Here is a 14,478-nt window from a genome sequence, read left to right as displayed (position 1 = left end):
ATATGAAGTGGAATTATTTCATCAGCATGGACGTATAGATCTAATAACTGATCTCCTTTTGATTTTGTGACATTTGGGAAAACACATACTTTTGAACAGAAGGCCCAATAATACACATACCAGCATTATCTTAAATATGTTTTGTTTTTTTATCCTCATTTGTTCTAGACCTTTTCGTTGTCACTGTCCATTGTTTATATACAGTATATATATATATATATATATATATATATATATATATATATATATATATATATATATATATATAGTTACGTGCGTGTGTGTGTGTGTGTGTGTGTGTGTGTGTGTGTGTGTGTGAGTGTGTGTGTGTGTGTGTGTGTGTGTGTGTGTGTGTGTGTGTGTGTGTGTGTGTGTGTGTGTGTGTGTGTGTGTGTGTGTGTGTGTGTGTGTGTTTATTTCGGTCATTATGTAGCCTAGACATTTCTATATTTCTGGTTTGATATTTATTAAGAACACAACATGATTATTGTCATTTGTTTTTTGTTTGTTTTTTAAATATAAAAATACATTAGGCTAACCTATGTGCAAATTATAGAGAAATGTTGCCTTGAGATGTTTATGACATAACAAAAACAACGTTATAATTTAGACTTTTCCAGCACTGCGTCGTGAAATTAACTTTTGTTAGGTGCTGTCCGTGGTCCTGAATGCCCTGATACGTTACGTTTTATACTGACATTTGTCTTAAGTGGATATTTTTGTAAGATTGTTGTCCTTTTGTATAGAGCGGTGACATTACATCAGTAAATAACGAACAAGTAAAATCATAGTAGCCTATCTTTACCATTATTTTACTATTAGGCCTATTCATTTATTATTATTTTGTACTTTTCTTCTCTGTTGATTGCCACTTATTTGACCGAATTAATACAACACAATTCTATACCCTATGTCCATCAATTTACATGTACATTTGGCAGACTCTTTTATAAAAAGAAAAAAAAGTTCACTTCGAAACTAAACAATAGCATTTTTATGTATTTTTCTCTCTGTGACAGACAGAGAGCCTCCCTCATTGTCTTCCTCGCGTGTTGGAATGAGCACGCGCCCGCGCTCGCTCTCGAGGAGAAGCGTCCTGCACGCGGAGGAGCAGCATATATATCGTCATTAAAAAGTTATTAACTCCCACGATTTAACTCTTCAGCACTCGTATAATTCAGGCTTTCGGATTTTAGAGTGTTCTCGTGAAAGTCTCCAATCTCCATCATGGGTCAATGAAGACATAAACGTTCATTTTAACCAATGAGGTGTTTTATTACATAATAATAATAATAATTCAGACTACTTGCATTTGTCTTGACTGGATATCTTTTTGTTAGATTTTTTTGTCCTTTTTTTTAGCCTTATGCTGTAAATGTATCTTTCGTTTTTATTTTATTTTTTGTGAAATAAAACGTCACGTCACATAATATTCAAACAAGACGGTTCATGAGTTTAGGTTTATATAGCCTAGATTCATTGGCTCAGAATATTTGATTTGCATTTCATTTAACAGAGCGAAGACTAACATAAAAATCAAAATAGTTTTTGCATGAATGAAAAGTGATACAAAGTCTTCAGCCGAAAAAGTCACGACATTCCTAAGACTATTTGATAAATCTTATCATGACCGATCAAAATACAATAAAACATTTACAAGAGTCTCACATTTCGCCCTCTACACCAAGGGATGAATAGAATATCCCCTACAGTAAATGTGTTTAATCTGTAATTGTTTTTGAGTATTAGGTAACACTTCATTTTACAGTGTCTTTGTTACATACTTTACCGTAGTAATAACGGTAAATTATGCATAATTACCTGCCCTCAACCAAACCTTAATCCTAGCATAACCCTATAGTATAGGCTATATTGTTTTATTTTGTATAATGTTGTATAATTATAAATAATTAATATACTTAAATATATAATTACACTGTATGACCTTAAAATAAAGTATAACCCATTTTACATTAGTGTTCATATTACATGTAAATTATCATTACAATAATAATAGAACAAGAACAAAGTGTATTTAGAAGACGTGCAACTCAATTTTAACGTAAATTTAATGTAGGCTATATGACACCGCATGAACACTAATGTCAGGTCAGGTGTGACCTTTAATGGATTTTAAATGAAGACTTTTACATCTAAATAACATAAAGCTGATAATTAATTTTGACCAGTGACATCATTCTTTTGCAAGTTGGACAAGAGCCAAATTACATGATATAGTTTATTACTCTGCTTCGATTGTTTTGATGGTCTATCAGTCAGTTTGTCTCCGTGCCAAATATTCAGATCTCTCTGTCTTTTGATCATCCCCAGCTGCTTCTGTCATTCATTAGACTTGATTAAGTATACAAGAATCTTAATTACAACAGCCATGTTTTAATTCTTGTCGAATATGCATAATTCCAGTCTGTGATGTGGCATGCTCTTGAGTGATCATATTACACAGTTATATGTATATATTTATTTTAATCCGCTGTTAAAGACAGCAAGTGTTACAAAGATTCCCTTGTTCACCTTGTCAGGATCAATTTGAGTTGCTCTCCTTTGCACCTTAATTTAGGACTTTTGTCTTTCAGTTTCGCAAGTTGGTTATTTTTAAGTAATCCACAATGATTGGCAGTCAAAAACCAGCTCAGACTTCAGGTTAGGCGCTTTCGTAAGCTTTCGGTTCTCTCAGTGTGAGAACTCTGATATCTTGAACGCTGTATTGGGCTTATATATTAACGCGCTTTATAAATATTGCATTGTACTGATTTAGAGCTTCCAGTGCCGGAGGTGTGATCTGACCGTAAAGCGCGCACACGCGGATCAAAACATGGGAGCGCGCAACGCGGATGGAAACACTGAGGGAAGTTTATTTACCTCGCTCGAAATCGTCTGTAAGGCTGGGCTGAAATAAATGAAACGTTGCTGCAGTAATTCTCAAAAAAAAAAAAAAAAAAAAAAAAAAAATTCGCGATTACTACTCTCGACTGAGCCGGTCGAACGGGCCTTGTTGCTGCAATGTTTGTGAGGAAAGAGGGAGCCATAGTCATGTACCAGAGAGCTGATTCTCCAAGGCCCTCAGTCGAGCAGCACTCAAGACTCTGGCTTCATTAAAATTTTATACGCAGCGCTTGGCCAAGGTCTATTTATGAAAATGCGCTTTCCGCTCCATGGAAAACACAAGACTGTAAGGAACCATGGGGAGGAATGTAAATCTAAGAGCGGAATTATATACACTTACACATATTTTTCACTCCAGCTGCATTTTACAAAATAAAGTAACCAATGCCACAGTTAAAATATTGCCTCGCATTTGACGTCTATATGTTGAGTGGTTTCAACGGTTGATGAATTATGTAGATGGTTTGGTGAGAGATATGCAAATCCTCAATTGTGGGCACATTTGAGCACGATAGGCTATACCAATTTGAGTATATTGTCTCGCATATTTCAAGATATTGATGCAAGAAACAACTGTAGCTAGCCAGTATGTTTCCTTTCACTATGGACAAACTGTGATTTGTGCTGATGAAAACACTCTAAATATAATAGCGTCACAATATTAGGTTACACATTTTGGTAACACTTTATTTTACAGTGTCCTTGTTATGTTACATGTACTTACCATAGTAATAACAGTAAACTATGCATAATTACATGCAACTAACATTCAACCAAATCCTAATCCTACTCTAACCCTAGTAAGTACATGTAGTTGCTTAATATTACTCAGTACTTAAATATATAATTACACTGTAACAATGACACCTTAAAATAAAGTGTAACCCACGTTTTAAGATGTCCGTATTACAGTGTAATTGAGTAATAATAATGAACTAGCCTGCATACTACTATAGGGTTAGGAGTAGGATGTGATTAAGGTTAGTTGTGTAATTATGCACACACACACACACACACACACACACACACACACACAAAAAAAAAAAAAAAAGTTATCCAATTTTGTAGTTACAATCGCTCTCATATGCACTATAAATGCGTTTAAATATCTCAAATAAGTTTGCCACTGCATTCAGTCTTTAAAGACATGGGGCGGAACGATTCTGATTTAACTTGTCTCGTGCCTTTTGTATTCAGCAGGAAACGAAAAAGAAACGATGACCTCCAGTATGTGAATTATTCAAATCAAACAATTGACGCAAAGTGTCGTGGGAATAGGCTTTACCTCGTGCGTCTACACAGCCGCATTGTTTTCTGTAAACTAACTTACTAAACCAAGCCTTATGGGATAAATTGTCTTTTGATAAGAAAATTTAAACTTTTTGCGTTGGTGTGTTTATTATATAGATTAATCATTTAATATATATTTGAAATTTTCGTTTTTATTTTATATTTATTTATAGTAGCATATACTTTTCATTTATTATGGTGCGTTCAAGTCATGTCGGAAAATCGCATTTACGAGTTGATCGCACGTGAACGCCACCACAATGTTGTTAAATACGAGTGGGAAGCTCGGGGTTTTCTTTAAGCCCACGAGTTGGGGGCGTGTCAGTGAGAAACGTGGCGAAATACTTGCGTATGTAGGCTTGTTTTATTTGCACACACAAAAATAAGCCAACCACCTGCACAAAACATGATTGTAATATATGTAACGATGAAGTTCGCAGTCGCTTCATAAATTACCGGTAATTAAAATCATCAAAAAGCAAAACATTTTTTGTTCTTCATTTTAGAAATAGAGTTTAAAAACCGTGCTATTTTTGTGTGTGCAAGTATACCGACATCTTGCTCCGACTTCCCAAATCGACAAATACGACTTCCCAACTCGTAAATGAACTTCGCAGGAGTACATGAACGCACCATTAGGTATGTGTGTGTGTGTGTGTGTGTGTGTGTGTGTGTGTGTGTGTGTGTGTGTGTGTGTGTGTGTGTGTGTGTGTGTGTGTGTGTGTGTGTGTGTGTGTGTGTGTGTGTGTGTGTGTGTGTGTGTGTGTGTGTGTGTGTGTGTGCGCCTGTCTGTTGTTATTATAATATTTTCTATATGACAAATTATTAAAAAGTAGCCTATTTGGTTGTTCTTCGCCACACTTTTTGTTTAAGACTGATTCGGACTGACTTTTTGTAGGAATTCAATTCCTGTTTATTTGAGGATAATGAATGAGTTTAGGCTACTGAACTCCACGGGGGAAAGGACGAGAACTCTTGTTGTACATCCGTTCAGCAATAAGATATCTTCCTCTTAACAAACACTTGCAAAATCGATAGTATCATAACACTTCATATTTATTATTCATAAATAACTAGATTTACGGACTCAAAACCACCTGCTGAACACCAAAGAGAGTCCGAACTTGACAACTCCTAAAATAAGCGAACTTGTTTTCCTCCTACATTGACCAATTTAATAGAGTAACGTGTTATAAAACAAACACATTCGGAGTTTCCTCATACATAAATGATGGATTTAATCGGGCTTGTAGAAATTTATATGAACGTGATTTTTTATTTATTTTTATTTTATTCGTTTAATCTGCTCGGCTAACATTGAGGATAAACGGAACCTCGCCATATTTGAGGAAACTACAGACATTTCACTGTTAAAATTAGTTTATTCGTTCGTTATTAATGCGACATCGATAAAACACACAAAAATAATCGCGTGTTTATGAGGCATAATGACAGCAATAACTGAAACGACAATAATATTAATCATCATGAAGGTCGGAGATTTTGATTTAAAATAAGCCTGAAATTATTAAGGGACGAAAAAAGCTTAGTAGGCTTCATTGCATGTGTGTCCTCTTATTTAGAGAACGGTATAACTAATAATTAGTGTTATACTAAGCACAATAAATAAAGAAGACTCATCAATAAAGCAAGTTCAGGGTCATAAACACACTGCAGTAACAGAGGTAAGACGTGCATGGTTTATTGAAAATTCTGTCGCGTACACATACACAGTTAAGCACACTTTCACAAATGAACTATGTGTGGTATTCAAAATAAATTAAGCTCAAATAAATAAGTAAACGACAATATCAACGAAGTAGAAATATAAATAGGCAAAACAAATAAGAAAAATCGGAATCATATCTACAAAGTGCAATGAATCTCTGAAAATGTAATGAAATGTTCCCATCTACAAACTTAGTGTAATAATAATAATAATTTATATTTCGACGTACAGTAGAAGGGGGTAGTCACAAAATAATTATTAAATAATTTGATTGTCAAAGCATCGTTGAAGTGAAATTAGTTGCAACACACAACGCTTCGTGTTTTCTATCTAATTTTACCCAAAATGTGTCAAAACGGAAAACAACAACAACAAAAAAATCTAGTTTTATGCCCTATTTCCAAAATGACCATGAATGTGTCAAGACGTCAGGAATCATGAGGTAGACACAGAAACGTATATTAAGGATGTCCGTGTGTACGTGCGTTCGCCTGATGTGCGTGTTCTCTCTTATTGCAATACATCAAAATGAATGGAATTTTCAAACGGTAAATGAAACACTTAACGCCTTGTAAACCATGCAAAGGATCACAGCAGAACCTTCATGAATTTCTTCAGGAGCATATAGAATAACACTAAGGTTTCTAGAATGGGACATCTTTTGCACAACAGCGTTTTTAGCTTTCTTTCTTTTCATCCTTAAAAAAAAGAATTTTGATGCGTTCTTCACACAAAGAGGTGCAGTGTATTCACAGATATGTACACAGATGAATATAAAAAGAGTTGTTTTGAGTTAAGAGAATAATCATTATTATTCAATTCTCGATTTTTGTACAATAATTGCAACGTTTAGTTGATGTTGGTTGTCCTCCGTCTTCCAGACCGCGTTGTTCTTGACATAATGCCATGACAAACTTTTTGGGACAGTTTCTGTCTCTGGGATGTTGACGCCCAGCTCCCAATTCCTGCGTGGGACGCGTTTCGCCTCACCATTGAAGAGTTTTGTCGGCTCTGTTCACTTTTATTTAAATTATAAGTTTATTTAAATGCGTTATTTCTGGCCTAGTGCGTAGCCGAAAACTTCATCCGTTTCTGCTTTTGCCTTTGATTACAAAACCACACGCGGACCACGTTTTTTTTCAGGTCCAGTTTCTCGGCGATGGCAGCGATTTTCTCTGACGACGGTCTCGGCTGGACGGCAAAGTAAGCCTCCAGCGATCGCTTCTCTGGAGCAGCGATCGAAGTGCGTTTTCTCTTTTTGTCCCCGCCGTTAAAAATCTCCGGTTTGGCCATTTTCTCTCTCTGAGCCCGTTCTGCCTCCTCTAACCACGCTTCCAGGATAGGCTTGAGGGCGACCATGTTATTGTGGGACAACGTGAGAGACTCGAACCGACAGATAGTGCTCTGGCTCAGGCAGCCGACCCCGGGGATTTTAAGATTGGCCAACGCCGAACCCACGTCGGCCTGCGTGACCCCGAGTTTGATCCGCCTCTGCTTGAAGCGCTCGGCGAACGACTCGAGCTCCCGGGGATCAGGCTCGGAGTCTCCAACGCCGCCCAGAGAGGTGTGCGAGCCCAGGCTGTGGTGGTGCATGTTCATACTTTGCTGGTGGTGATGCTGCATGTGGTTAATTGCTGACATGTGTGAGTGCGGGTGGGAAGCGGTGGAGCAAACGTCGGAGCCCATGCCTCCAATGGAGATGCCTGGGGTGAGGTGGTCGAGCAGGTCGCCCTCCAGGCCCTGCGTCGGCTGGTGGTGGGGATGATGGTGGTGAGAGGTCAGCACTGACGGGTGATGAAGGTGCCCAGAAGAGGACGTGGGAGTGCAGGTCATGCTCGTCATGGTGGTCATGGTGTGGTAGGTGGCATCTGGCTTGAACGGATGACTCTTTTGAGCTATGTCCACCGCCGCCAGCGCCTCGGCTCTCTGGAGAAGGGTCTCGTCAAAGCCGGCAAAGATGTTACCCTGCAACTGCGTGACAGAGAGCAAGCATAAGTATCAATGGCAAAATCAGTTTTAAGTTGATATATTTTTGTTAAGAAAACTTAACAACCAGATTATGCAACCTGCATTTGTTTATTTATTTTGGTAAACAATGTTATAAAAAGTTTATGGGACCAAATTGGGTCACTTTTAGAAAATCATCTAAAGCGGCAATCAAATGGATATTCAATTAAACGCCAATTTCCAAGTGCTGCTCTAATTTCTAAAGTGCTAATTTCTAAAGTGCCGTAACAACTTATTCTATGTTTAAAAATAAACGCAGTAAAATAAATGTTGCTAAAAGTGCAAGATTTATTTAGGCGACAGAATTTAAGCCAACCGAAACCGATGCACTTCGATTTTTTTGTCACGCTGGGAAAAGTTTAGACCACTTATAATGCAAATGACTACGGTGATCATGAATCGCAAACATCAGAATAAAATATTAAACTTACCGAGGGCGTGGGCAAACATGCTCGCCGGATAGCTTCAGAGCTGGAATGTAGAGGTGTGTATTTAGGCTCGTGCAAAATCGGATGCATACTAAACGGCTGTTTGCTATTCATGGACATCATTTTGGCAGAGGTGTGAGGGGGTCGCTTCTCGTCTTCCTCGTTTATCTCCGGTTAACCCCAGTACAGTGTCTAATCTGGATGATAAAAACTGAAAAGGTATGCCTGAGAAAGTCTTCCTTTCTGGCTGAGCAGTAGCCAGGCGCGAGCTGTCAATGTCTGTGACACAGTAGGAATTTACGCAGGCACCTAAAATATAACGCTGTCTCCTTTAGCCCCACCCAGATAGGTACAGGTCCCGCCCAACTACTATTACAGTACCCTCAACTGTTATTGGTAAGTTTGGGATGTGAACACGCCTCCTGGGTTTTTGGTCCCATTCCCCATCATGTGCGCTGGAGCAAATAAGGCGTGGCTCTGGCTTTGAGACTCTCATGGTGTGTTTTCATTGGTGCTGTGATTTTGACAGGTCGCCCAAGATTGGTTGTTGTGAACACTGCGATCTTTATGTTCACATGCTCGTGGTTTAAATATCTGTCACCATATCTATGAATTGTTATGATCCACATAAAACATACTTTAACGATTCAAATAGAGATTCAAATGATTTGAAATGAAAATAACGGTTAATTAGTAATTAAAAACAAACAAACATTTAACCCCTTTTTATACATTTTTATTATGACATTTAATTTTTTTTTAATTTATGATCAGGGAACACAAACTAATGTCATTCTTAAATGCACTGTTTGTAGTCATTTTGGGACACATAGGGACACCTGCCAAATAAATAAATATAATTGGATTTGAAATATGAAACTAAAATTGTATCATATCATTTGTTTTTTTATCTTTAAACAATCGAATTAATGACTGAATATATACAAGTGCTAAATATTTCCCTTAATTATGATCAGTTTTGTTGTGTTGTGTGAAGCAAGTGATGTATTTTATTTATTTATTTTTTCTTCATGTGGCCAGCCTTAACAATTTGGTACATGAATTAATTATTGTTCATTTACTTTGTGGTATGCACCACAATATGGATTCTCAAATAGAGCATAAATAGGCTGGGATGATAAGAGCCCATGTACAATTAAATATTGATTAAAAAAAAACAAAGGTCAAACAAATGAGAGCAGTCAATCAAATACCTCTGACAAATGAAATGCTGGTACCACCATCCATTTGCATGAATGAATGATTTAATTAATTTCATAAACACTTTTTGTTATATTGGTTGAAACTCTGTTCATGCCCTGATACTGTAGCAATCAATAACAGAAGTGGTCTAAATTAAAAAAATGAAGTCTCAGAACCCCCCAAAATTCGTCCAATCATTGCATTCGGTCCAAATGCATTGATTGGATGTCTTATCTGCTTGTCAACCTAAGTATTTAGACATCACACATCATCAAGGCGTTCCATGATGAGGCTATGCAGAGTTGTAGACAGACAGTCACAGAGCGCCGCAAACAAACATAGCCCCATTTTGCAGTTCCTCCTGAACCAAAACTTATGCTACTGTCATGCCATGTGGTAATTACCATAATTAAGAAATGGCAAAAAAGCGTGGTTCAGTGAATAGATCACATTACCCTTCATGCAGTGAAGCTGCTAAAATGGGAACTTCATTACTGGACCTTGACTGTTTGATCAGCACCTCTTCAAAGTGGGTTGTGTGTTGTACAGGTTTTGTAGTGCATGCAAGCTGCTCTGGATTGGCTTGTATAGAGCCTATATCTATCACTCTAATTGGTGCTGAAACCCCAGACATGGACAATAAAGTCCCACAATGGGAGAAGGAGTCTCTGCGAGTGTGACTCAGAAACCTGAGATGCAGACGCAGATAGCAACATCGTCCCCTCGTGCCTTGCTCTCCGGCAAGGCCTTGGCACCCGCTCATCAAATATGCATCAATGCTGCCATCTCTCCCCCAGCAACCACTGTCACTGGGGACTCCAAATGCTATGGGACGGACAGAGAGGCACAGCAAAAGTGACAGAACAGAGAGAGAGGCAGTCTGGAAAAGAGAAGAGGGCTCAAAGAGTGAGCTTATACATGTAGATAGAGAGACAGACATGCATCCGAGATGATACACAAGCCATACTTGTTGAATTTATTGAGTCGTTCCCTCTTTTCACATCATTCCTGCTTTCTCTTTCAGACTGCCGACACAAAGTCACAGTCATTTTCCTGATGAGTTTTCTGCAAACAAGCCTGGGGAAGTGCTTGATTATTGCTAATGGAACATTTTCCTCAATGAATATTAATGCTGAAATGGGGAATTGGTGGTATTGGCTGTTAGGATTCCTTCTGCAGATGATAAGTTGAGGTGTTGATACTGTTATATTCTGTCATCTATAGTTCACAGAAAACAGGAAAAGCGTCCATGTCATACTAACTACAAACTATGCAACCACATTTCGAGAGCTGTAGTTGCAACTAGACAATGCTGTTTGCGAATGTTCATTGGAACTATGGCTAACAACATAATGTGTGACCATAGTTGACTAATGATGCTTTTGGGAAATGCACCTCTGTTGGACTAAATTGTGGATATGTGTGTTTCACTGTATAAATAAAAACGTGTTGTGGAATATATTGGACAGAATTCCATACTCAAGCCTCCAGACTTTAAATGAATGATTCACCCAAAAATGAACATTCTGTCATTATTTACTCACCCTCATGTCATTCTTTCTTCTGCAGAAGACAAATGTTTCGAGAAAGGAAATCAGTAGGGACCAAAACAACACTGAACTTTCAATGCATCTGGAAAATTATTATTATTATTTTTAAATATTTTCTTTTGCGAAGAAAGAATTTCTAACCTGTTTGGAATGATGTGGGAGTGAGTAAATGATGACATCTTTTTTCATTCGGGGTGAACTATCACTTCACCTTTTATCCTTGCTTCTTGTCTTTACACTTTAAAATGGTTAATCTCATTTATTTGTTTTTCTGCTGCCCTTGACTAATTGCTCAATTTTTACTGTACATCAACCATCTGAGTACAGCCAGATGTTTTGTTTGCGCAAATGCAATGGGAGTGTGGTGATGCCAGAGCTCTAAAGAGAGAGTGAAAGCAAGACGTCAACACAAGTAAATATTTCTGGTACGTTAAGCAAATGGACATGAGCGCATGTACCTCGCTTTTCCTTTTTCTCCTCACTTTCTTTTTTCCATTCTTGCCCCCTCAAGCCTCCCCCATTTCGTGATTGGTGAATTATTGATAGCGTGTAAAATCTAACATTGTAGATATGTGACCATTCACCAAATCAGCGGGTTCACACTGTGGGGCTGCCGAAGGGAAGGGGTGTCTAAGCACACACTTTAATGTAATTGCCTTTAGGGTTCCTGGTAAATATTTTATTGTCTGCCAGCACAAATTAAAGGTACAAAATTACCGAAACGGGGTGATTCCTCACTCCGAAGCTCTGCAGAAGATGTCCTTGTGCTTGTCATTTGACTTGACTTTTTGGGTACTTGTCTTATAGTAAGTTTTATATTCAAAGGATCGTGCAAGATGCTCACCTGGGAAATAAAAGAAACTAGAAGCAAGCATGCGCCTCAGAGAGCTGTGTGTGGTGGTTGTTGGGGTTTGCTGTTTGGTTCTGTTCACTGAGGCTGAAAGAGCTCTTGATTTAAGTGATTTTGGTGGAAAGAAAAGAAAAAGAAGGGTGGGCGGGGGATTGGGGGGGGGGGGGGGGGGGGGGGGGGCACTCGTACATTGCCAGTCCGAGAGGAAAGTAAGCAGAAAGATGGGAACAGGAAAACTTCATTACCTGATGGGGCAGTGGCCAAAAAGACATTAAAAATGAATGGCAGCCGACACAGATGGTAAGCTGACCTGGATGGGATGTGAAGCGTCGATGGGAAGATTTGTATTTTTCTGTTCCACACTTAGAGAACAAATTCTCAAGTCCAGGTTGTTTTTCTCCTCTGGGATTTCTGTCTGTTATCGCTGTTCTAAATTAGATGAAACTATTTACCCTTCGCCACTGATCCCTGTTTTTACTTTCGATTCCTTAAAGATACAATCAGTGTGTCTTGCTAACCTTTTCTAGGCCTCGTCAAGTTGTTTGGTGTAGTCGCTTTTCATGCCTCGTTTCGATCTCCTTTCCCCGATTTCTTTCTTGGAATCCCTCCTGTGTGCACATACTATGATCTGCATAGCTTCCTTGGCACCCCGTAATTCTCTTTGCACCATTCCGCTGTTACCTGCCGTTCGCCGTCCAAACGGGATGGGCCGCACTAAGTCTGGATCAATAGATTAACTGAGTGGTTATGAATTATGCAGAAGAGCCCTACAGCAGTTGAACGTAAAGAGCTTGTGCTCTTGAATTGGCGTGTAAAAGCTAAGTACAGGCCTGTTTACTTGTTCCCCGGCATGCTGGGTGCTGTGCTTCAAGATCCCCCCCTTTAGCGAAGACCCCTGGGACCTTAGTCAGGTAGAAACAATGTGATGTTATTGATGGGGATGACTTGAACTCAATTGGAAAAATGTTTTGTTTTTTAACTAGTTATAGGTTGGTTTGCTCTAACATGCATGTTGAAAGGCAGCGTAGAGAGTTTGCTCACAGTGTCTTGTCGCTCTCTTCTGACTCAAACCTCCGAGGACACAGCTACAGCAATAGCATTAGCTTAATATTCAACCGCGCCTGTAATTTTACATTTGCATACAATCAAACTTGGTGTCGCTCATGTTTTTTTGTGTGTTCTACAACAGTAAAACAAAGGAGGGAAAAGAATAAACAAGCAAAATGCTGTAAATATGATAGTGAAGGCATATTCATGATATGTAAATCTCAGTGTAGTTTTAGAGCAGTACAAAGAAAGAAAAGGATCTTTTTATGCGTACCAGGAACTGTTTTCCAGAAGACAAGTGTGGCATATTGAGACAGATGCGTTGTGTGACTTTTACATAACCGTCAGCCGCTCATTCAGTGCCAAATAAGAAGCTATGAAAAGAGGAAGAAGGCCCAAAGCTGAAACATTTGTCTTGGATCTCCTTTCTTCTTTATTTATTAAAATATTAATGTCTTTGCTTGAGGCCAAGTGTGTTTATGCATGCCGCTCAGAGCGTTGACCGAAATGCCGACTGATGCTCTCTCATTGATTTTTTTTTATTGTGGGTGTATCTGTCTAAGTAGAGGCTGCCAGTCACCCTACCACCCTCCCTGTTCTCCTGCTCCCTCTGCTTCAGTATGCGTTCCTCTAAGTCCTGGCCCCATTCCTCTGCTTCATCTGCCCTTATTAGACTCTTCAAATGGAGCTGCTGGTTTAACTCGGTGTGTCAGACACTTCAAAGGACGGCTGTGTTAATTGTTGGTTTGTTGGAGATGCTTGTAGCGGAGGGTGTGTAAGGGATGTTGCAGACATGCTGGAATCTTTATGATGTGAGCAATGAGCTGAGAAATGAGGAAATAGAGAGAGCAGAAAAGGGCAAATGAGAACTTTCAAAAGCTCTGGTGGATGCGAGATGACATATCCATTTGTTTATCTATGCATGTCATGTAATTTTCTCCCGTTAGAGAAAGTATCACAGGATTCCCTTTATAAGTTTAGGGACTTTTTCCCGTCGTCTCAGGTCTTTTGGGGAAAGCAGGCAAATTATTCTTCTGTTTCTCATGACTTTTTTACAGTATTGTAATACATGTAGTAAGTGTTTATCCAATACTTTAAAGACAGACAAAAAAAATGCTCAAAGATTGTAGGCCAAACTCTTGGGAAACTCAATGAATTATATTGTGATTATAATATATTAAGAATGGCCAACAATATTGTTGCTGATCCTAATCATGTCCTGAGTAATGAACTGCTTCAATCAAACAGTAGATTTGGAAATCCATGATTTAATAAGGTGTGTTGAAGGACTTGTTTGTAAGAGACCCAATATACTCACAGCGAAGATCTTTTTCGTTCTCCGTTTAGGGGTAAAACGAAGTTCGAAATGCGTGAGCAGTTGTTAGCTACTGTTAGCCAGAGGTGTAAAGTCCAGGGGTCAGAAAGTAAAAGTCCTGCCATATGTTTATTCCACCCATGAACTCAGCCAGT

The 14,478-nt window shown here is 38.7% G+C and overlaps 1 protein-coding gene and 1 long non-coding RNA gene across 2 annotated transcripts in view; both read right to left on the bottom strand.

The window, feature by feature from the left end:
* The window catches only part of LOC309478059, a 289,830-nt gene that overhangs the window by 119,734 nt on the left and 155,618 nt on the right, over nucleotides 1–14,478 (bottom strand). The window lies entirely within an intron of this gene.
* Nucleotides 5,780–8,634, bottom strand: pou4f4 (POU class 4 homeobox 4). Its single transcript, XM_082141835.1, has 2 exons — nucleotides 8,362–8,634; nucleotides 5,780–7,894 (listed from the first exon to the last, which is right to left on the bottom strand). Exons 1-2 carry the CDS (start codon nucleotides 8,479–8,481, stop codon nucleotides 6,986–6,988), a joined length of 1,029 nt encoding a protein of 342 aa, XP_081997961.1. The 5' UTR covers nucleotides 8,482–8,634; the 3' UTR covers nucleotides 5,780–6,985.

The sequence above is a fragment of the Leuciscus leuciscus genome (assembly GCF_965113295.1).
Source record: "Leuciscus leuciscus genome assembly, chromosome: 16".
NCBI classification, from domain to species: domain Eukaryota; kingdom Metazoa; phylum Chordata; class Actinopteri; order Cypriniformes; family Leuciscidae; genus Leuciscus; species Leuciscus leuciscus.
The sequence above is the reverse complement of the archived record's forward strand: the minus strand, read 5'-3'. Positions and strand labels throughout refer to the sequence as shown.